Source organism: Prosopis cineraria, unplaced genomic scaffold, assembly GCF_029017545.1.
Source record: "Prosopis cineraria cultivar Desert tree isolate PC_DT_omini unplaced genomic scaffold, ASM2901754v1 PC1, whole genome shotgun sequence".
Lineage (NCBI taxonomy): Eukaryota > Viridiplantae > Streptophyta > Magnoliopsida > Fabales > Fabaceae > Prosopis > Prosopis cineraria.
In genome coordinates, this window is record NW_026555332.1 from 21,089,406 (window position 1) to 21,112,708 (window position 23,303).

At 32.0% G+C, this 23,303-nt stretch overlaps 1 protein-coding gene, 1 long non-coding RNA gene and 1 pseudogene across 2 annotated transcripts; 2 read left to right on the plus strand and 1 right to left on the minus strand.

The window, feature by feature from the left end:
• The first annotated feature begins 1,518 nt into the window (after positions 1-1,518).
• LOC129321386 (ras-related protein RABB1c-like) lies at positions 1,519-2,159 on the plus strand (annotated as a pseudogene).
• Positions 2,160-3,300: 1,141 nt separating this feature from the next.
• Positions 3,301-4,535, minus strand: LOC129292367 (uncharacterized). Its single transcript, XR_008588931.1, has 2 exons — positions 3,895-4,535; positions 3,301-3,420 (listed from the first exon to the last, which is right to left on the minus strand). It is a non-coding gene; the product is annotated as an uncharacterized LOC129292367 (long non-coding RNA).
• A 17,448-nt stretch (positions 4,536-21,983) lies between these two features.
• Positions 21,984-22,815, plus strand: LOC129291536 (uncharacterized protein PAM68-like). The gene has a single exon (XM_054928947.1). It carries the CDS (start codon positions 22,080-22,082, stop codon positions 22,614-22,616), a length of 537 nt encoding a protein of 178 aa, XP_054784922.1. The 5' UTR covers positions 21,984-22,079; the 3' UTR covers positions 22,617-22,815.
• The last annotated feature ends 488 nt before the right edge of the window (positions 22,816-23,303 follow it).

Sequence of the window (23,303 nt, forward strand, 5' to 3'; positions counted from 1 at the left end):
TTAATAAAATAAATTACTTGTTTGAAAACATGATATATTTTAATTTAGTTTATAACAATTTGTAATACAATTTAAAATTTTTACAAAATTATTTAAAAATAAAAAAGAAAAAGAAAGAAAGAAAGCGAGTTGTCAAGTTCGCTTGCCAATGCACAGTGGGCTAGGCTGACATTTTCCCAACCTGCCAGCCCTTAGGTTGGTTTGTATTATCATCTCTTTAATCTTTTTATTATTGAAGTAGATTTCAATAATATCTTTTATCTCAAATGATGTAAAATATTAAATAATATTAATCTTTTAATCATTAGTTTATAAAATAATAGTATTTTAAGTAAAAAAGTAAATAACAAAATCTATACCGTTCAATTTCATTTAAACCTTTAAAAGATGCACTTGAAAATTTAACTTTTTACCCCCATGTCATTTTTCAAGTCATTTTTTTTTTGGCAAGGATTTTCCAAGTCATTAACTAGGCCCCTTGTGTGACTATTAGACGTCCCATTGATATGGGTGTTAAATTTTTTACAGTGGCATAAATGTATCTTGGAGCAATTTATCGATTAATTATTTATCCCATCATCATCTTCATCAAATTTATTATTTATATAATTAATCATTGTACAATTGTTATTAACACACGCATATGTGTGTGTTATCCACTTAGTTAATATTAAAAATTATACAAGTAAAAAAACTACAAGATGATCATGATTTTAAAGATGAAGATAATATAAGAGTCAAATTGTGTAATATCTCCTGTATTTTGCATCAATTATAGAAGTATTTATTTTATTTAAAAATACATATACGGACTTTTTTTGGAATTCAAAATTGTGCTATACATAAGTGTTAAATCATGTTAAATTAATGGGATGTTATATTATCTAATTTAAGAATCTTTCATACTTAAATACCCCTTTAAACCCATATAATTGTTAGCCAATAATACTTTTGTTATATATTCTTCTAAACTTTTAAAGAATATGATAAAACTGATTTATTCTATATTGCAAACTTTTAAGGATATTTAGTAAAATTATTTATTTATAAATATTCAATAAAACTTATATAATTTTATATAAAACAATTACTAAAAAGATCTTTTAAACGTATCTTTTCTTAAAAAAAAAATTACACTATAAATATAAGTTTTACAACAATCATCTGAAAACTAACATACAAATAAATATAAAAATGTAATTTAAAATAAAGCTTATCGTTACTTCAAAATACTTTATTTTAATAGTCGGTGACAATTGTATTTTTTATTAGTTATTAATTAACTAATTTATCATTATCTTATCATTCAAATTTCAATCTCATTTTAAACTTTTTATCGTTACCCAATATATAATCTTAATATCCCCACTCTTTGTGAAGTCCAACCTAGTCAAGATTTTCCCACTTGACTCCGAATTCTTGAAATTGCTATAAATTCCTCTCCACTTAATTGCTTTATATCTCATCCTCCAATCTATCATTCAGTAAATATATATCGCTCATATCAAGGGGGAAAAAATGTCATACGGCTACCGTTTCAAATGCATCATTGTTGGTGACACTGGTGTGGGAAAGTCATGTCTTCTTTATCAATTCATTGACAGGCGGTTTCAGTCCACCCACAACATAACCCTTGGTGCTGGATACGGAGCTCAGATGATTCAGATCGATAAGAAACTGATGAAGTTGCAAATTTGGGACACAGCTGGTCAAGAACAATTCAAGTCGTACTAGGTCTTACTTGAAACGAGCCATAGTTGCATTGCTTTTGTATGATATAACAAGGAGGGAGACTTTTAATCACTTGGATTCATGGTTGGAAGACATTAAGGAACATGCTGATGTGAACGTGACTATTGTGTTGGTTGGGAACAAGTCTGATCTTTCTCTGAGAAGGCAAGTGAGTATCGAGGAAGGTGAACATTTTGCTAAAGAGAATGATTTGATTTTCTTGGAGGCTTCGGCCAAAATGGGTCAGAATGTTTATGAGGCATTTGAAGGAGCAGCTAAGGTTGTGTACAAGAAGATTGGAAAGGGGAGATTTTGATTTATCAGATCAGAGTTGTGGACTAACAGAAGCAAATTGTGGGAATATTAATCTACAATATGGACAAAGGAGCATTAGTTCCTCTTCTAAAAGTGCTTGCTGTCGCACCTAAAAGATGAGAAAATAACTATTTGTTTTATTAATTATTTTTTAATAATTTCTTGTGTTCTGTTTTTTTCCCCCTTTTGGATATATGTAGATATTAAAATATCTTTTACATTATTCATAAAATCGAATTTCTTTCTTTTCTTTTGCCTTGTGTATTTATATGTATTTGAAGAACTAGCTATTAGTTTTCTGTAGAGTCTAGGTATTAATAATTGGCATTAATTTCATCGTTAACATAGATTTAATTTATTTAATTAATAATATTCTAATATAGTATGTTTTTATTTAAAGAATAGATAATCATTATGTTTTTATTTAAAGAATAGATAATCATAAAGAATTGAAATTCAAATTAAGATAAAAAAGGACAAAACTTATGTACTTAATCTTATTTACTTAATATGATTTTATTCAATTAAATCAAACCAACTATATTTTAATATGTTAATAACATTAATAACAAGAATTTGTTATAAAATAAATAATCTATAAAAGATTTATATGAATTGATTTAATTAAAAATAAGTACTTCAAGTATACAAGACTAAGTATATAAATTTTTAACAATTTATTATAATAAAGTTTCTCAAAATAATAGCATTCTAACACATAAATTTGGGAAACTTATATAGTTAAAGTACTTATGCTTAATTAAATTAAGATATATATATATATATATATATATGTACATATATCATTTATAGATTATTTATTCAGAAAATCGAATTTCTTTCTTTTCTTTTGCCTTGTGTATTTAAAGAACTAGCTATTAGCTCTCTATAGAGTCTAGGTATTAATAATTGGCATTAATTTCATCGTTAACATAGATTTAATTCATTTAATTAATAATATTCTAATACAGTATGTTTTTATATAAAGAATAGATAATCATAAAGAATTCAAATTCAAATTAATATGTGAATAAATAGAAGATTGCATCTGGAACAGAGTATGCTCGGTTATCAGCAAGACAGAGATTGGATTACTTGCTGGTGCAGATGATCAAGAAATGAGGAACTGTATGTCAGGTCATTAAATTAGCTACATTAATTCTAATTACCCTCATTCCCCTTGGTTCAACATTATTAACATTTGTAGTTCTTGCGCCAGTAGCTTTAGTATTAAGGTCGGCACTCCTAAACACATTTGTCTCCATCAAAAAGACCCATTAAGTCAAAGTAAAATGGATAATGGAAATAGGTTCATACATTTTTTCCCCCAAAAAATAAGAGCACATTCTCCTTTCCAAAGCATGACTTCATCTCCTGCAATATGTGAACAAGAACTATTCATAGTCCTCGTTATAATCCCAAAACTACCTCTAAATAGTCTCAACAAAGATAAGAGCACCAAAACAATCAGCAGGCAACGCATTTGCAGCTTCCAAATGTCTATTGTCCTTGCTACATTCAGTGCCTCTTGGACTATACAAATTTTTTGCTTTCCAGTCACTATTCAGATGAAGTCTAGTGAACTGAGTAAAATCCACAAGTTCGATAAATTTTGTTCCAGACAGAAAAATACATTTAGCATTTTCAAGTTTCCATAAAAGACATAATCAAAGCTTTAGATACTTTTTCAACAACCTCAAGTGTAAACCATTCCAGCAACCAAACATCAAATTCTATAAAAGCATCCCCAATCATATTCACAAGAGCTGGGATTTATAGACTATAGGATTTACAGAGGAGTCATACCAACTATAGGATTTATAACTCATGCAAAAATGAACCACAAACCTCTCAGAGTATTTGCCAACCTCATCAACTCTGAATTCCCGTGTCTCGGCTTCTTCCTCATAAGCACTGGAACATTCAAACTTGACACCATCATCGAGTAGCCAAGATTCCATTCAATTAAGACATCCTTCGATCTCAGACATCCCAAACCAAACAATTCGTCAATATCGTCAAATCAGGAGGCACCCATCAAAGATCCTCCAATCCAAAGATGCAAGCGAAATGCTCGTTCTTCAATTGAAGCCTAAACGTCGCTGCCAATCCATCATGATTTCGGCAAAAGTTAAGCTCCCCCATTCCACAGATATTTAAAGTCTCCAAATCACTTATGAAGATTCCTTAAACTACCCACTCGCACACCCACTAACAGAAACATCCAAAGCAACTTCTCACTCACATCCAACCTGGGCTGGAAAGGGGATGCTGCTGATGGCATAGCTCTTAAAAATAGAAACTTCACCCTCCAAGATGAGGGAGGGGCAAAGCCACAGCAGAGCAAGTCTCAACGAAAAGGAGAAGCCCTAAATTAGGTCTTAATAAAACAGAACTTATAAGATGTTCAGCTGTAGATCATCACTGTTGAAGTGACTTGGGACACCTGAATCTGAAATGAAGTGAATAATAATAACAATAATATAGAAAAGGAATTTCAGTACCTTAGGATATGTTGAACAGCATAAATATTCTGTTGGGAAAGGACACATTCACTTGAATAGTACCAAAAAAATTGGTCATCATTCGTTTTTCTTTCTTTCTTTCTTTCTTCTCTTTTTTACTCTGGATTACATGGTTATCATCATCTTTATGTTCCTTCAATTTCACCATTCAAACTAACTTTAGATATAAATTTCTCATTGACCCACCAAAGCCATGACCCCTTAACAACATTTACTCCTTCATTCAGTGATGCATTGAATTTACATGAGGAAGTTGAAAGGAGATGTATGATTCCAAGTACACATGGAACATAGTACATATAACCAACATCTCCTGTGTAGTTGGAAGATGAAAATAGAAATAACATTGATAGCTGCAAGAGTAATAAAGATGCTAAAATAAACGTTTTAAGCTAACGGCAAGAGTAATAAAGATACTAAAATAAACATTTTAAGCTAAGTTGATGACCGACAATCTTAAAGCATCTCCATAATATCATCCTCTCTATCATTGCAAATGTCAGCAAATTCATCCTTATTCGAAGAGAAAAATTCACAGACCTTTGAAATCCAAATAAAAAATCCATATGATTTATAAGGGATAAAATCAATATATGATTTATAAGGGGAAAATATCAATATGATTGGCAGGAGGAGGGAAAGCCAACTCAAAAATTCACAAGATCAGTGAACACCATGGAGAGAAAAAACAAAGACAAGACAAATGAATCATTCATAACTTCATATCACACAATATCTGATCAGCACCATTGGTGGAAGGCTAGGGATTAGAGGGGGAAAAAGAATAGATAAGAAAATAAAATGGTTAACCAACAATGCCTAGATAAAGGTAGGAAGTGGTTATTTAACTTTAATTAGAGAGAGAGATTCAGAAATCTTTTTGAGATAAAGGAGCAAATCATTCATGTCTGACATTTCCATAGGCATCCACAAGCTTACCATCGTTTATGTTTCTTAAAATGGAGGAAGCCATTCAATATCATACAATGACCAGGACTTGAAATGATTAAGCATACATTATCTCATTTAGAAGTTTAAGAATAATTAAATGCAGCATTAACTACTTAGACATGATTTCCTTTATTCAGATGAGGAAAATGATATGGACATATGGCATAGTATCGCCAATATAGACAAAACAGTTAAAATTATATATGAGCCCGCACGCTGCGCACATGACACATGCACACACATACACATAAAGAAACAAAGAAATTAATGAGTTGAAGATGGATGCAGAGGAAGATATCCAGTGAAACACATACCAGGAGAAAATGGTCATATGGAGTAGCTATCTGGCATCCTTCACATACACCAAAAAGTGAAGTCAAACTTGATTTGTCTCTTTGCTCTTCATCGATTAAGACTTCACATCACAAATAAAGAATAGTCTGAAAGTAACGAAACTCCTAGACACAGTAGTAAAGACAGAGCACAAAGGGAACTTAAGAGAGTGTACATGTTTACATTAAAGAAACCACTTTTTGATCGAGTAACAGCAACAAAGTGTATCTGTGCAGACAGATAAGGAACAGGTGCAAGATGCAAAGATTAAACATAAATCCCCCTAAAATTCACCAAATAGCTAACATAATGATGGGAAGCCTAGTTAGAATTTGTTTTATGTTTTGGTAATTTTAAGCCTAGCAATTATCTTAAGGATTTAATTTATTTTGAATTTAAATAAGCATAATATTTATCTTTTTATCCTCTCCCTCCCGCTCTCCTTCACTGTTTTACATCGGATAACCTGCAGCAACTGGATTTTGTAATACATGAAACCTACAGATTTTATCGCCAAAAACAAAGCAAGAATGGAACTAACTTGTTTACAGCTTGCACACTTAGGAAGGTTTGCATGTATATAAAATAATTTAATAAAACGTATATATGGAGCAAATGGAAACTTTAAATTTCTCAATCTGCACACTCAAGCAAGAATAAAGTCATAAAAACCAGAACCCACAAATAAGAGAATATCCAAATTTATAAATGGTAACACAAGGCAATGTATATAGCCAAATTCTGCCAGTTGAACACGGTATTAGGTTTGTCTAATGTTTTTGATCCCTCCACACCTCTTTAGGGTGGCTAAATATTTTGAGCCAATGCATGTAATTTTCTCAGATATATAAGTTAAAGAATAATGCAATTTAAAAGAGCAAGTAATCAGTTGACAGACAGACCAATTATGAAAACAACAGGTTCTATCAATCAGATTTCTAAAAGCGAGTTCAAACTTAAGTCAAAGGGTCCATTCAGTTGAGGTAAACTCATTGTTAGACTTAATTAGCTTTAGTTAATGAATCACTTTTTTTTTTTTCTTTTGACCTGAATAAATCACACTTTGAAACCAACAAACTTGTTCTCTGTCATTCTTCCCACTATCAATATGTTTTCCAGTTGTTATTTTTTTTAATCAGCTTCTGCATTCTAATTAATTTTCTAAAACTGGGTATTGCTGAAAGATGGGTTCTGATCAAATGGAGTGCCATAGCTCCCGAGCTCACTATCACGAGGACTCGACTATTTAGTTTAGCCAGATATTTCTAAAACAAACTACAATAAAAATCAAATATTGGGATGAGACCGAAATCCTCTATTTGGGTATTTCCCAATTAGAACTACAAAATCCCAAGAATCTGCCAAGTCAACTCTCTTTCAGACAATATTTGTATAGAAAAGGAAATTGTATTAAGAGGTGCACAGTGCCCTATGTCATTCATTCAATATATAATAGGTATACAAAACCCTAAAAAGGGTAACAGCTATACAGAATAGATAAGACTAAGGAATAAATAATATTCTGAATAAATAAATGTGCTATACAATCACTGTTTGGGTCTGAGTCTACTGGGCATAGTTATTTTCTTTACAGCTCCCTTCAAATGAGAGACGGGATTTTTGACGAGTCCATATTTGTTCCTTGAGCCCAGAAACTTTGTGTGAGAGAGAGCCTCGGTGAATAGATCAGCAATTTGCTCCGATGAAAGCACATAATGAACAGCCAATTTTTGGGAAAAGACTTGATCTCTAACAAAGTGAACATCCAATTCAATGTGCTTAGTTCTTGCATGGTAGATTGGATTCGAAGCTAAGGCAGATGCACTGAGGTTGTCACACCAGGAAATGGGAATCTGAGGTAATTTCAGACCTATTTCAGACATCAAGGATTGAATCCAAGTAATTTCTACTGCAAGATCAGCCAATAACCTATATTCTGATTCGGTGCTTGATCGTGAAACTACTCTTTGCTTCTCTCCAGACCAAGCAACTAGAGATTGATCGAGAAAAACACAATAACCTCCAATCGACATACGATCATCTACACACATTGCCTAATCAGCATCCGAAAAACCTTGCAAGGTAAGATGATTGCTAGGTTTTATGTGTAGAGATAAATCTGCTGTTCCTTGTAGATACCTTAGAATTCTCTTTGCTGCTTACCAATGTTGACCTGTAAGGGATTGTAAAAATTGATTGATTGATTTACTGCAAAAAGAATATCTAGTCTCGTGTTGATTAAATACTGAAGTGCTCCTATCACTTTTCTGTAGATTGTAGGATCAGCAAGTGGGGTGTCATCATTTATAGAGAACACTTTGTTGATAACCATTGGTGTAGGAACAGGGGTACACTGAACCATCCTAAACCTCCTTAGTAAATCAGCAATATATTTCTCTTGTTTGAGGTAAAGACTAGTTGAATCTCTATAGGCTTCTATCCCTAGAAAATGATGTAAATATCCTAAATCTTTCAATGGAAATAGGACATCGAGCTGTTTAATGAACATTGACAGCATGTGTGGGTTGTTCCCTGTAATAATTGTCATCCACATACTCTAGAACAAACATGACCTTTGTCTTCATTTTGTAAAAGAACAAGGAATTGTCACATTTTGAGTGTTTGAAGTTCCAGTGAAGTAATGTATTTTTTAACCTTTCAAACCATGCTCGAGGAGCTTGTTTCAAGCCATAGATAGCTTAATGAAGAAGACAAATGTGATTAGGGTACCTTTTGTCCACAAACCCTTCAGGCTGCTTAATATATACTCTCTCTTGTAGAAAGCTATTTAAGAAGGCATTATTAATATCAAATTGTCTAATCTGCCACCCAAAGCATACTGAAAGATTTAGAATAAATCTTAGAGTGGAAGACTTTAGAACTGGTCCAAGGTTGTTAAAGGCGAAAGGCGCACTTAAGGAGCAGAGCCTGTAAAACGCCTTAGGCGCATAACGCTGGAAAGGCGTGCGCTTGAATGAAGCGAGGCGCTACCATGTGTTATAGCCTCTAGGTTTTGCTGCTCTATTCTAAACGTCTAATGGATTATAATAGGTTCTCTTTTATAACCTAATCAGTATAAGTTGGGATTAAATTTTCTTGAAAATTTTCCAAGGCTCATAATAATTTCACTATCATGTTTAAAATTTCAATCAAAAAGTATTTCTTGCAATAAGTTTAAATCTTTTCTATTATGTAATTGTCTTCTCTTATTTTGAAATTAAATATTTCATATTTGTTTTTATATCATTTAACTTTTCATATTTTATATCATATTTTAATGGGTTATGTATTAAAATATGAGCAAACCCATTGTCTTCTACAATATGTTACTCCATAGAAGTCAAGTGAAGCCGTCGGTGCTGTCCTTATCTTCTCTTCTCTTCTTCCGTACGCTATCAGCATCGTCCTCATCAATTCCAATTGGTCGTTATCTTCTCTTCAATAACCAAACCCAGTTAGTCGTCTTCTTCACTTCTTCAATACCTAGTCCCAGTCGGTCGCCTTCGTCTCTTCTTCAATGCCCAGTGGTTGATCATCATCTGCTCTTCTTTTGTTCCCCTATTCTTCAACCTACTTCAATTAGGCACCCTCAGGCGAGCGCTTTTTGCTCGTGCAAGGCGCACAAGGCGCTCTCAGGCATGCGCCTAACTAACCCCATTGCCTCTCTTCACATGAGAGGCGATGACCCTGTTTAGCGCCTCGCTTTTGCGCCTTAGGCACTGAGGCGAGCACCTTTAACAACACTGAACTGGGCTAAATGTGTCATCATAATCAACTCCAGGACTTTGTTGAAATCCTTTTGCTACTAATCTAGATTTGGGTTTCAGAAATGACCCATCAGCATTGTACTTAGACTTAAAAATCCACTTATGACAACTAATGTTTCCCTACCAGTGCAAGGAACTAGCACCCATGTATGATTGTTAATTAAAGAATTAAACTCTTTTCTCCACAATTTTGACTGTAAGGCTAGTTGAGCACTTTGAGGTTCAACAATAACAACAACAACAAAAACAACAGCCTTTATCCCACTAGGTGGGGTCGGCTACATGGATTATAAGATGTCATTGTACTCTATCATTTATCAAGTTTTTAGAAATATTATGAATTAAGAGATCGCGTTCAACAACTTCTAAAAGTGTTCTCTTAGGCCTTTCTCTACCCCTCTTAATCGGACTCAAAGTTATATGTTCCACTCTTCTCACTGGTGCCTCCCTTGGTCTTCTTTGTACATGCCCAAACCATCTCAACCGATTTTCTACCATTTTTTCCTCAATAAGTGCTAACCTCACTTTTTTACGTATGTGCTCATTTCGAATTTTATCTTTATGTGTATGTCCGCACATTCATCGTAACATTCTCATCTTTGCTACTTCAACTTTATACTCTTATTGTCCCATTAGAGCCCAGCATTCACTACTATATAACATTGCCGGTCTGATAGCAGTGCGATAAAACTTTCCCTTAAGTTTATTAGGCACCTTACAGTCGCAAATAACTCCTTTAGCTTTTCTCCAATTAAACCACCCAGCTTGAATCCTATGTGAAATATCTCCACTGATTTCGCCATCATTTTGAATAATGGCTCCCAAATATTTAAATTTTTCCACTTGAGGTATAATAATTTCATTTGAGAAAGCATTAGTCAAACCAACAAAAGGTACTTTGGGCTTGAATATACCTGCTTTACTCCTAGTGACCATAGGATGAGCATTAGGTTGAGAGGTGCTACTATGAGTTGGCGATTGTGCTGTTGAAGAGTTACTCGATCTGGTGTGCTAAATTGTTTGACTAGCATTGTGCTCTTGTTCATCTAATTCTACTGATGGATTTTGATGCTCATCCTGTATTTCTTCTATTCTGCAGCTAGAAGAATTCCCATTAGACATATTTGGAGATAAACATGGGTCCGTATGATTTTCAAAATCATCCTCTCGAGTTGCTGTTAATGAAGATTGAACCTGTGGCAAAACTGAAGAAAATGGCTCCAAGAAAATAGAGGAATGAATCTTAGAAACAAGTTCTTTTCTCCTGTTAATGAAATTAGATGAGAACAGAAATTCACTCTCATTGAACTCAACATGTCGAGATAAATAGATCCTGCCAGTAGAGCTTAGACACTTGTAACGTTTGTGAGAGTTGCTAAACCCAAGAAACATACACTTTGTAGTTCGAAATTGTAACTTATGCTGATTGTAGGCCCTCAAACAGGGATAGCAAGTTGTGCCAAACACTTTGTACTTACTATAATCAGGCATTTTCTAAAATAATTTAAAGTAAGTTGAATCACCATTTAGAACACTGCTAGGCATCACATTTATCAGCTCTGTGGCTGTATGAAAAGCTTCCCAGCAATAGTAGAGAGACATATGAGCTTGAGCTAGTAGAGTAAGTCCAGTCTTGACAACATGTCTATGCTTCCTTTCAACTCTACCATTCTGTTCAGATGTGTGTGGACAAGAGTGATGAAAATGAATACCCTCATTTTGAAGAGTTTGTGAAAAACTCCTATATTCTCCTCCCCAGTCACTTTGAATCACTTTTATTTCCCTATCAAATTGTTTTTCAACATGTTTTTTAAACTAAATGAACATCTGTAATGCTTCACCTTTTGATTTTAAAGGATAAATCCAATAAAATCTACTAAAATCATCAAGAAATGGTATGTAGTACTTGAAGCCATTAAAAGAAGTTAAAGGGGGCAGGTTCCCATAAATTTGTATGGATGATTTCTAGAGGGTGAGAGGCATGTGATTTAGAAGACTTAAAAGGAAGTGAATGCAATTTTCCATACTTGCAAGATTCACAGAAAGAAAATTCATCTTTTCCATTGATAGGAAAATTACAATCACTAATAATTTTACTCAAAACTGTGACTTGGGTGACCAAGTGTACAATGCATAGTTTTCCACTAGTACTATTTGCACTATGGGTCTTATTAGCCGTGTCAAACTTGACTTCTTTTCTTACTGCAAAAACAAACTCCGAGTCCTGCTCCTTTTTCCCTTTGCTCACTTTCTTATCATTGACTTTGTATAAACCACCATTGCTTCTCACCTTGTGGAGTAGTGTCCTTCTTGTTCCCTGATTCTTCACAACAGCATCATGAGAATTCATCAAGATAAGTGCATCATTATCATTAGATAGCTTAGTAATATTGAGTAAATTTTTCTTTGCCTCAGGAGCATAGAGAATATTACTGAGAGTAACAGATTGATTAGCCATATTTTGAATAACAGATGACCCTATTTTTTCTACAGCAAGGTTCTGTCCATTAGCAACATGTAATGTGACCTTACCATCATTTTTCATAGGATCATCAAGTTGATTTGCATCATTAGTGATGTGAGTAGTTGCACCACTATCCAGGTACCAAGAATCTTCACCAACAATTTCTAGACTTGCATAAAAGGTCTCATTGGCTTCTGCATTCTTCCTGGTTCCTGTTAGAGGATCAAAAGTTTTGTCAAACCGAAACTAGTAGTCGTTAACTGCATGTCCAGGTTTATCACACAGCTGACATGGTTTTTTCCCACCACGACCACCACTAGTTCTGCCACGGCTTCGTTGACCATGGCCACCACGTCTACCTCCACACCAGTCTCATAATTTCCATAATATAAACATGTAGAGGACTTTTTGGTAGCTTGAGGAGATTTGAAATATTACAATCCTCATCCATGTCCAGGATAAGACATGGCTCAACAGCCTAGTAATGGAACAATATTACTGATCCATACTTGTCGTGGATCAGCACAACTATTTAATTTGCAGAATCTATTTGATAGATTAGTAACCAACTATGCAACTGTGATAGAAAAATAGGTTTGAACCTCACTGAGTAGTAATAGTTATTATTAATATTAAATAATTAATCAGAATTACTTACACGCAGCAGTTCACACAAATTTCTACTGACATTCAAATTATACTAATTTAATTTATTACATAAATCACCAAAATAGATTGCCATGGAAGGGTAAGGAATCTTGGGAGCCTGCAATAAATTGATAAAAAAATATGAACAAAAAAAAAAAGACATTATTGAATGATACACAACCATCAAGGAAACAAAGCTGAGCCACAAATGTTTGCCTTGAAATTTTAAGGAGTGCTCTGCTTGCTTCAATATTAAAAAGACATAGCATGCCCCAAGTTTGAACACAAAACTCGGAGAAAAATAAACTATCTCTCACTTTGTGTCATTTAAAGACAAATAAATATAACATGATGATTCTTTTCCAGTCATATATAAATATAATAATGTTTTTTTTTTTGTCCCTGCTCAAATTCCTCGTTAGTTGTTATAATTTCCAAACACAAAGCTAATTGAGCAGGATGTTTGTCTTGTTACTTTGGTCCTAAGTCTCAACTCTCATGCAGTAGCAAGCACAAGTGTGCCCTTTGTAAATTAGATATTAAGCAATAGAGAAGAGGCTTGAAAACCAACTTTCATGTGGGAATATCACAAGTACAGTGCAGGGAGGGGAGGGGGTGAGTAGTATTTACTATATTGAGGAAATAATAAAAGGTCATAATATTAATATATAAATTAAATAGAAGGAATATCTGGTTGGAAATAGGGAAAATTATTGCCAAGGACCCGGAGGGAATAATATTTATTAGAAAGGATATTAAAAATAGTAATTATTGAGAAGGATCAAATACCAAAATATAAATTTTAAAATACAAAATTGTCCCTAATCAAATCTCCTATATTTTCTCTAACCACATCTGAAATTGAATTTGACAGTTACATTACTGACAACAGAAAATAAACAAATAATATTGGAAATTAAAGCAACTGAAAAATTCTGTATGGCTTGAAGATTAGCAAGTTTGAATACAAGAGGAGTTAAATATCATCATCGCATAGTCACTGAATCAATTTATTGTGATATTAAATAAGTCCTATAAAGATAAGTTGATACTAAAAAATCTTTTCAAACCAATGAAAAATAAAATGTAATAATTTTTTTAAATTATATTGATTTAATTGTTTAAAAGTAATGATTTTAAAATTATATTCAATTAATTATTTAAAAAGTAAGTACTTTTAAAATATATTGATTTAATTAAATTTAATACTATTATTTTTTTTATTTATGTGGAATTGGAATCGACACAACTTTATTTTTAAAAGAATTTTTTATAACTTATGCAGTACCATTAATTTTAAAGTATTATTAACAAGTTTCATATTAAAGTTATAATCTTTATATATATATATATATATAATAGAAGAATAATGTAAAGTCCTTACTTAATCCGGACTCTATCATTCTCAAGTACACAATCATCAAATAACAATTACATAATATCATAGTAATAGTCCTCAAATTGTTTTCAAAATGTAAGATCTCTATTTCATCAAAAGTATGTTCAAATAAGGAGGCTAATGAAAGCGTGAATACAATTTTATGACTCAAAAGGGCACAATTATTTATTTGGAAATGTGCCATGCGCCGGGGTTTATGCCACCATATGCTGTGGCATGGCACACAATGCACAGCGGCGCATATGACAACAAATTCTGTTGTCGTAAGACAGTTCGCAAGGCGAACTTTCACCGCCCACCATTTCCACATCCAACATACGATTAATGTGATTCAAGTACCCATACAAAGCTTGCAACACATTCTATCTAATGAGATAACTTTGGATACGATCTAATAGTCCGATCTAAAATTATACACCTCAGTGCACAAAACTACTTTTTCTTTCAAAAACTAGCACCTTAAGTATTCAATTTTCATTCCTTGTCCTATTAGATCATTTTAGGCCTTGAATCAAATCCAAAAAAACCATAGACACTTGATTGACACTTCTAATCACATACATCACATCAATTGCCTATTTTGACCTCTCAATGCCACATTAAACAATTGTGGGCTCATATGAGGAATACACAATCACATATAACTCCATACACAAACACACACACACACACACACACACACACACATGCTTGTTCCATTCCAATCATCCGAATCTCACATATAGGGCTCCGCTTCATCATATGGTTGGGAATTACAAATGTACTCGACTCATACAAATAGGGCCAAGCCTTATCATTTGATTAAGTTCTACACATATACACATAATTTCCACAACAATTTACATTCAAAACAAGTAGAACAAGTTATATAATATCATATACTTGCTTGATTGGCATTTAGGCTTACCCACATCCCACTACTGTGGTACCCTCGGCAAGATGTAGTATCACATATCCAAGCAAGTTTTCAACCATAAAATATATATACACATTCACATAATCATTTCACATACACTTATACATCCTAGTTGGCAACTTAACTTTAACAATATATTATATATTCATTTACACAATGGTAGTCGTACCACTACCAATCGAAGCTACTCTTTCCTCACTTCCTTTCTCGGCCTTCTTGTGCTCTCTTTACCTATATACAAAGGTAACAAAATGAGACATACTTCCTAGTAACTCAGATATAATTCAAATACCGGTTAGTAAGTAAAATCATAAATAAGAGATAAAGCAGCATATGTCTCAATAAAAATAGTATAATACACATATTCAAGAATTCATACTTATCATCCATCATGCTCATGTTCATACACTCTTGGTTTTTCCTAGCAGAGCAAGCTCTATGCTTGAACTAAGATTTTCAGTCTTACACGAAACAAGACCCACCATACCATTGTCTCAGACTAAGTATCCTCTTCGAATTTGGGTGGTCTTAGGTCTTTCTTAGCAAAGTCAAGCTCTATGTTCAAGACCTTCAGGACTTCCTACCCTTGCATAGAGTAAGACCATGACCCCTTACCCTAGTAAGGTACACTCATGGATCATGATCCTGTGTTTATTGTGACGGAGTCAAGCTCTATACTTGAGACCTTCAAGATCTCCTAGGTCCTTCCTAGCGGAGTCAAGCTCTACGCTCAATACCTTCAGGACTTTCTAAGCTTGCACAGAGTAGGGCCGTGACCTCCTACTCTAGTCTAGGGTATACTCGCGGATGCAATGCACATGTCTATGCATATGTCTCTTCAAATTCATCTCATACATTACTCACACACCTGCATACATATTTCTTTCACAATATTGCTACTCTTTCAGTTCATAAATACAATGCATATAGTTATATAAAAATACGTGTAAATAATTTCACAAATGAACAAGTAAAAGGATTACTCCAATTACCTTTTACCCTTACTACTAAAGGTTACTAATTGTATTGAATTCCTGAGAGCATAGATTCTTATGAGCAATGTCACAAATGCTCAATCTATATAATGCAATGTTTCTTAATTAGTTTCCAACATTTAGCATAAGCATTGATTAGGCTAAATTGAATCCCTTAACAAACAAAACATTTTAATTAACACCTTTCAAATTTATATAATCCATTATTTATGGTCACTACCTTTGTAGGCTATTTAAATAATCATAACACCCTCCTAACTCCTTTTACTAACCAATTTCTCAATTTCAACCTAATTATTTAGAGTATTTTGAACTGAAACTCTTAAAGCTTAACCATTTAACTCCAGACTAGTCACAAAACCTTAGTTTTATATTTGATAGCTCTTTTTAAACATTTCTGTTAGATTCTAACACATTAAGACTTCCTTATTCGATTTTTCAACCAATAAAATTTGAAGAAAATAGGGTATAAATGAAGCCTAAGGCTGAATGATACTTACTTGACAAGTTACTAGCTAAAACAAAGTCTCGATTTCCTGCAAATTAATGCCCTAGCAAAGCCAAGCCTTCTCTCCTCTTTAGATATGTTTTCCCAACTTCTTCCTTCTGTTTTCACAAGTTTTGACTCAGCTCTTAAGTAAAATTTTGTGCAATGTGCCGTGGCACATGCAGCACCCGCTGCAGCACGTGGTACAGTGAGTTTAATCTCACTTATGCTTGCACGTTTCTCCTCGAACTATCATTCAACCCTTCAATCTTATTAACATAACAACAAATCTATACAAAATATCAACTCAACCTCTAAACCATAATCAATTCACTAATTATTAATTTATCCCTAATTAGTAGCTAGTTTTCTTAGATTGAAATTGAAGACGTTACAAATAACAAGCATATGTCTATGGATGACATGTGTCCTAATTTTTCAAATACTGCTATTTCGTGAAGTCACATAGGATCGGTTAAAGAAATTAGTTTTAATTTATATTTCTATTATATTTCTCATTTTTTTTAATTCTCACTCACATTATCTCCACTATTAACTTCCATTATCTTAACTCCCTTACTAATTTCATCATTTATCTCTCAAATACTATTATTTCATGAAGCCATGTGGGATCAATTTAAGAAATTAGTTTTAATTTACATTTCTCATTTATTTTTTAATTCCTACTCCCATTATCTTCACTATTAACTTCCATTATTTTAACTCCTTTAAAAATTTCATCATTTATCTATCAACTTTTCTCCCACATTATGTTCGTTATCTTAACTTCCATATCACTTTATCTCATTATAAAATTTTAAATTCCTAATTCAAAAATGTGATGTCAACTCATCTTTATTCTTATTAAAATATGGAAAAAGAGACTATTCATAATTTGAATATGATTTTAATATATATGATTTTTCAAATCTTGCACCATAATTGTTTTTAGGAATTTCATTTTAAAATGTCTTGTAATTTATAATTTAAATTATATCAACTCAATTTTATAAATTTTTATTTTTATTAAAATTCAGATAAAAAAAGAAATAACCACGATTTGAATATGATTTTAATATATAAAAATTTAATATGCATGATTTTTTAGATGTTGGATTATAACTTCCTTTACCAATTTTAAAATTTCTTATAATTTAGAATTTAAATTAAATTAACTCATTTTTATAATTTTTTTTAATTCTTATTTTTATAAGCAGCAATTTAATATTTTTGTCAAACATGGGTTGCATTCGCTGGCAAGGAGAACTATATATAGCACATCCTCCCCATGAACCCACGATCTGCATTATGAAAAAATGTTTAGCAGTTATAGGGTACATTGTCCTTGGCCCATGGATTCCACTTCCTCTTTAGCGATTTTATAAATATTTATTCTTTTTGTCCTTCCATCCTAATGGGAAGGGATAAGTAGAAGTACGGTCACAACTTAATGATGCTATCACTATTCGAAATCCCCTCGTCTATCATTTATGAAATTCATCATTCCCAGTATCCATCCCTCTCAATTTTTTTTGAAATATGGAATTTCAATAATGAATATTGAAATGCTTTTAGGACTCGATGAGATTACATCCTTCAACTCCCTACTAATAACATGAAATCCAATATTCTCATGCATATCTTCTCAATCAACAACTTCTGATGCCCATCATGTAGGTAATTCTTAGATATTTTGAAAAATTAAGAGGCTTTTAGCATGGTATAATATATTGTTATTGTCAGCACTTATTGAGTTTAAGCCTTTATGATTTAGAAGGTATTTGTGTTCAAAGTTAGCAGACTTATTGTATTATTCTCTTCAATGATTCTCTTTTATATAAAAGGATATATTATAGTTGAAATTTTGAGTGGGCATGTCAATAATTGTTAATTATATCCCTGAAGCAAATATGATTTTAAAATAAACATAACTTTTGATCCCTGCACTTTACTTGGATTTTGCTTTTGGTCCCTATAATTTTTTTACGGTGTTTTAGATCCCTACATTTTTATTTTTCATTATTTTTGATCCTTCTGTGAGCAAAGTATAGGGACTTTGGAAGGACCCAAAATAATGAAAAACAAAAGTGTAGGGATCTAAAACACTGAAAAAAAAAGTATAGGGATTAAAAGCAAAACGCGAGTAAAGTACTGGGACCAAAAGTTATATTTACTCGTGATTTTATGTTGTAAATTGGGGATTGTACACTGAAATTTATGTTCCCATTTACAAGATGGTGAAAATATATTTTAATGATTTAGCAGATAGTCATGGCTTTTTTTATCAATATTCATGTAATAATTTCAAAACCTAGTCTAATTGTATGAATGAGACTGGCTAATGGCAGCGGCAACTTATTTTTGTAAATGTTATGGTTAGTAAGAATGTATCGCTTTAATTTATATAGGTGAATGTGGAGGATAAGGGGTACTAATTCTTACTACTTTAAAATATATTGTCCGATTTTAAAAAGATTTATACTGAATATAATTTATATTTATGATATTTTTCTTAACAATGAGGAATTGGGGGGTCTTTTTAATAGCAAATTAAGCTAATTTCTACATTTAAGCACACATTATACTTATGACTATAATGAACCGACATTTTTCTACAATTGATGAACATTCGACTTTCTCTTTGCCTTTCCTTTTTCGTGTCAAGGATTGATTGATTGAAAATGTTGAAAATATTTTAAATCTATGTGCCATAGGCATTGTCATATATAATTACATACATGTCCTCAATATATCCAATTTATTTGCACATTTTTCAATGATAATTGCATAAGTTTGTTCTTTGAATTCTTTGCTGTAAATCATATTGAATATAAAAAATAATATTTTAATTTTAATTTTTACTCAAAATTTTGCCATAGCATAATGTTTTTCATTTTATTGATGTTTCAAGTATTGGATGAAACAAATTGATTAACTTTGTGATAAATTTATAAATATAAAATTAGTATTGAAAGATGTAATTCCTCTTGTGAAATTCAATTGTTCAATTAATTATTTTTGTCATTCATATAATGATAATCAATAATAATAAATTAAATTAATTTATGTTGAGTTTAATATTGATATATTAACTAACAAATATTATTTTTATTATCTTATCATATATCACCACTAATCTCTCACATCTATGATTCCCGTGCATTGCACGGTCAAATTACTAGTTATAATTATAACAATCAATTACATTTATCTCGGTGCTTTTGTCTAATTTTAATTTTTATGATCATTTATAATAAATATTATTTTCTTCACGTCCTTAGCAATAATTTTCCCTTGAAAATATGCACACCATCATCTTTCATTCAAACACGTGTAACAGATTGTACTCATAACTATTCATCTTTCTATGGCAAATAAAACTAATTAAATATGTACTAAAAAGCATCTAAATTCAGTTTTACAATATCTTCAGCATACCAAGAACTTCACACGCACCTCTGTAGTAAGAGTTTATCATTGTTCCAAACCTCCGCTGGCCCCTCCAATAAATTCAAAGTATATTAATCAAGAACACCAAACAACTGGTGACAGGTTTTACAATAAGCAATTCCATTAACAACAAGTAGTAGTCAAATATATACAACTCCAGAAATCTGGAAAGGATGAGACAAATGAGTTCAATCAGGTCACAATTTAATATATAGGGTATGTTTGGATAGCCTTCTAACTTAGGTTAGAGTAGTCCAAACTTAAGTTAGAATGTTAAAAGCTCAATAAATATTGTTTGAATAAAAAAAAAATTATAACTAGCGTTGAAAGGCAAACGCTCGTTTAACGTGAAGCTATAAAAGATGGCTTTTGGAACGTAGCGGTGGGATTATAATAGGAGAGAAGAAAGAGAAAGTCATATAAATAATATTATACAGATTCCAACATATAGAATTAGAGTTTTTTTTTTTAAGTTACATAATTGTACTAACCTAATTTTTTTACAATGTCATACAGGAACCTCATTTTTTAACGTAAGGGTACTTTTTTTTCTTTCCTTTTCATAAGTATATGAAACTAGACGTGAGTTTTATGCTTTATATTAAAATATTATAATTCATTTTTCAATTAAATTAGATGAGATTAATTCATTGGCAATATTATAATTTTTTTAAAGTTTATGTATAAATTTGAATTAAGAAAACTAATAGTCTAATTTAATATTTTGTAAATTATCATTTTATTCGAACTTCTAAAAGTTTAAGATTTTTAATTTGTCAATTTATTTTATCTTTTAGAATTGAATATTTTATAATTTATAAATGAATTAATGAGCATTTTAAACCTTGAGGCATTATACAAAAAGCGTTTTAGATCCTGAACTTATAAGATGCGTAAAACATACTTTAAACTTCTAAATTCATAGCAAATAATATTTATTTATTTAATAGTGAAAACTTAAGATTTCATTTAAAATAAGTTTAAATATTAAAGAATTTTAATTAATTAGTTAATTTGGGTTTAAAATTCATTGATAAAATCGTCAGCTATTGCATCCATTGTTTGTAAAATTCTTTGATACTTAAACTTCTTTTTAAATAGGATCCTAAGTTTTTACTATTAAATAAATAAATATTATTCAAAATAAAACTAAATCTCAGCTGAATATTTAATATTTTTTACTTATTAAATATAATTTATGAATTTATTTTATCTTTTCATAGTTAAAAATTTAAGGTTTTTTACTTATTAATTGTAATTTTAAGTTTGTTATTTTTTACTTATTAATTAATCAAAAAATACATACAAAAATTTATGTTTATTTTTGTTATTAAAAATCTCAACTGGCTTTTGAATTAAATCATCCAAACAAATTTTTATTTATCTAACTGACTTTAAAAAAAAAAGTATCCAAACATAAATCACGTTATATTAACTGACTTTTTCTCTAACTTCAATTTGCTAACTTAAGTTAAATTCTAACCTCAGTTGTAAATTTTTTAATTCAAACACACACTTAATCTAAACCGCAACATAACCTCTTTCACTAGTGGAGACTAGAGATTGGGCCAAAGAATTATGGAAATTCATCGAACAGCTTGCGCGCTTCAACGGACCATTGCAGTTAATGTAGCCAGCATTGAGTTTATTGCCAAAGGATAAGTACGAAACACTCGATATGATAACGCGGGTCTGAACTCTACTGATGCTTCTTCAAGATTTTGTCTATATATTGCCCAATCAGAGAAGAATAATTGAAAATCAAGCGATTAAGTTTTGCAAGTAGAAAAAGGAAAGATAAAAAATAAGCCAAGACTCTCTCTCACTCGTCGGATCTTCGTCGAAGTTTGGATCAAAGCATGATATTGAAATTTCCAGTGAATCAAGAAGAGGCAAGTGCCGACAAAAAAAAAAAAGAAATCGGAAAAATCATATGGTTTTTGATAAAATATCTTCGGAAAAACCCAAACAAGAATGGTTTGCTAAAATATCTCTCAAGTGATCAAATTAAAACCACGACCGCCTTTCTGGATAAGATTCAGAACCTTAAGAATCTCCCAACTCAATTCAAAACCTGAATTCCACCTTCAAAAGAACCATGAAAACCCTAATTTTCGCATCAAACCCAATTCTCCATCTCTCAGAACTTCCCACCAGAAAACCCAAAATCGCATATTTTCAAACCATCCCAATCACTACCATCAAGCACGAATTCAAGCCACACGCAAATCCCAAAGGCTTTTCATCCGTTTCGAATGGATCAATCGAAACGACAAGCAAGAAGGCTAACGATGACAACAACAAGAAGAAGAACGACGAAAACGACGAAATACCTCAAGAAGTGTTCAACAGAATGATAGTGAGGATCTTAGTTTCAGTGGGGCTTCCAATGGGGTTAGGTTTGGCATTTCTTCATATATTTGGTGTTCTAAAGGAGAATCAACTCTGGGATGTGCCTCTATGGCTTCCATTCACCACAACTCTCTTCACATTTGGAGCTTCAGCTCTGGGAATACCGTATGGCTCCCTGTCCACCAGTTTTGATGCAGGCAGAAAAGAGTCTCTTCTTGGACTGGAAGAGGTACAAAGGAACTGGCTTGAGATGTGGAAGGAAGAAGATCAGAGCCAGACCTGATTGAATCATTACTCATTCTTTGGAGATGGTTTGATTTGGAGTTACATTATCAGTAAATTTCCAATAGCTGAATAGTCGATGTGATTTGTTTAATTCTGTTACCGCTGGCTGAATCTGCTATAAATTTCAACAATTGCTTTTTGTTGGATACGGTTTTAGCAAATTAAGGCAGCTTAATCTAATTCTACTATTGCTGTTACGACCTCGTATTGAATTGTCTACTGTTGGGCTGGGGGTTTAAACCATTGATGGATCCAAGGAGGCTGGAGGACAAATCCATTTATGTTCAATTAAACGATTATTTATTTTCTACCAAAAAAATGATTATTTATTAAAATAATTATGTGGTTGAGTGGCTAATTATACGGGCAAATATATGTGCAATTTTCTTATTTTTGTAACTACCCACTACTAGGCTCATTGTATGGGTGTATTTAACTCCACCCAAAGGTAACTCACATAGAAGACAAAGTTTTCCCATTAACTTCTCCCTCTCTTCTCTCTAAAAAAAAAAAAAAAAAAATCCAATGCATTTGTTGTGTTTCAAACGCCTAAATTTATTGCGGTCGAGTTACTGTGAGACAAAAACAAGGTCGATCATTGTTATTTGAGGTACCGACATTGAAATCAACAAAGCTATATTTTTATACTCCGTTTTCTTACATTAGCATCAAAGCAAATGTTTTC

What these genes read in the sequence shown, in the direction of transcription:
- LOC129291536 (XM_054928947.1), top strand. Translation starts at nt 22,080, where the DNA reads ATGAAAACCCTAATTTTCGCATCAAACCCAATTCTCCATCTCTCAGAA.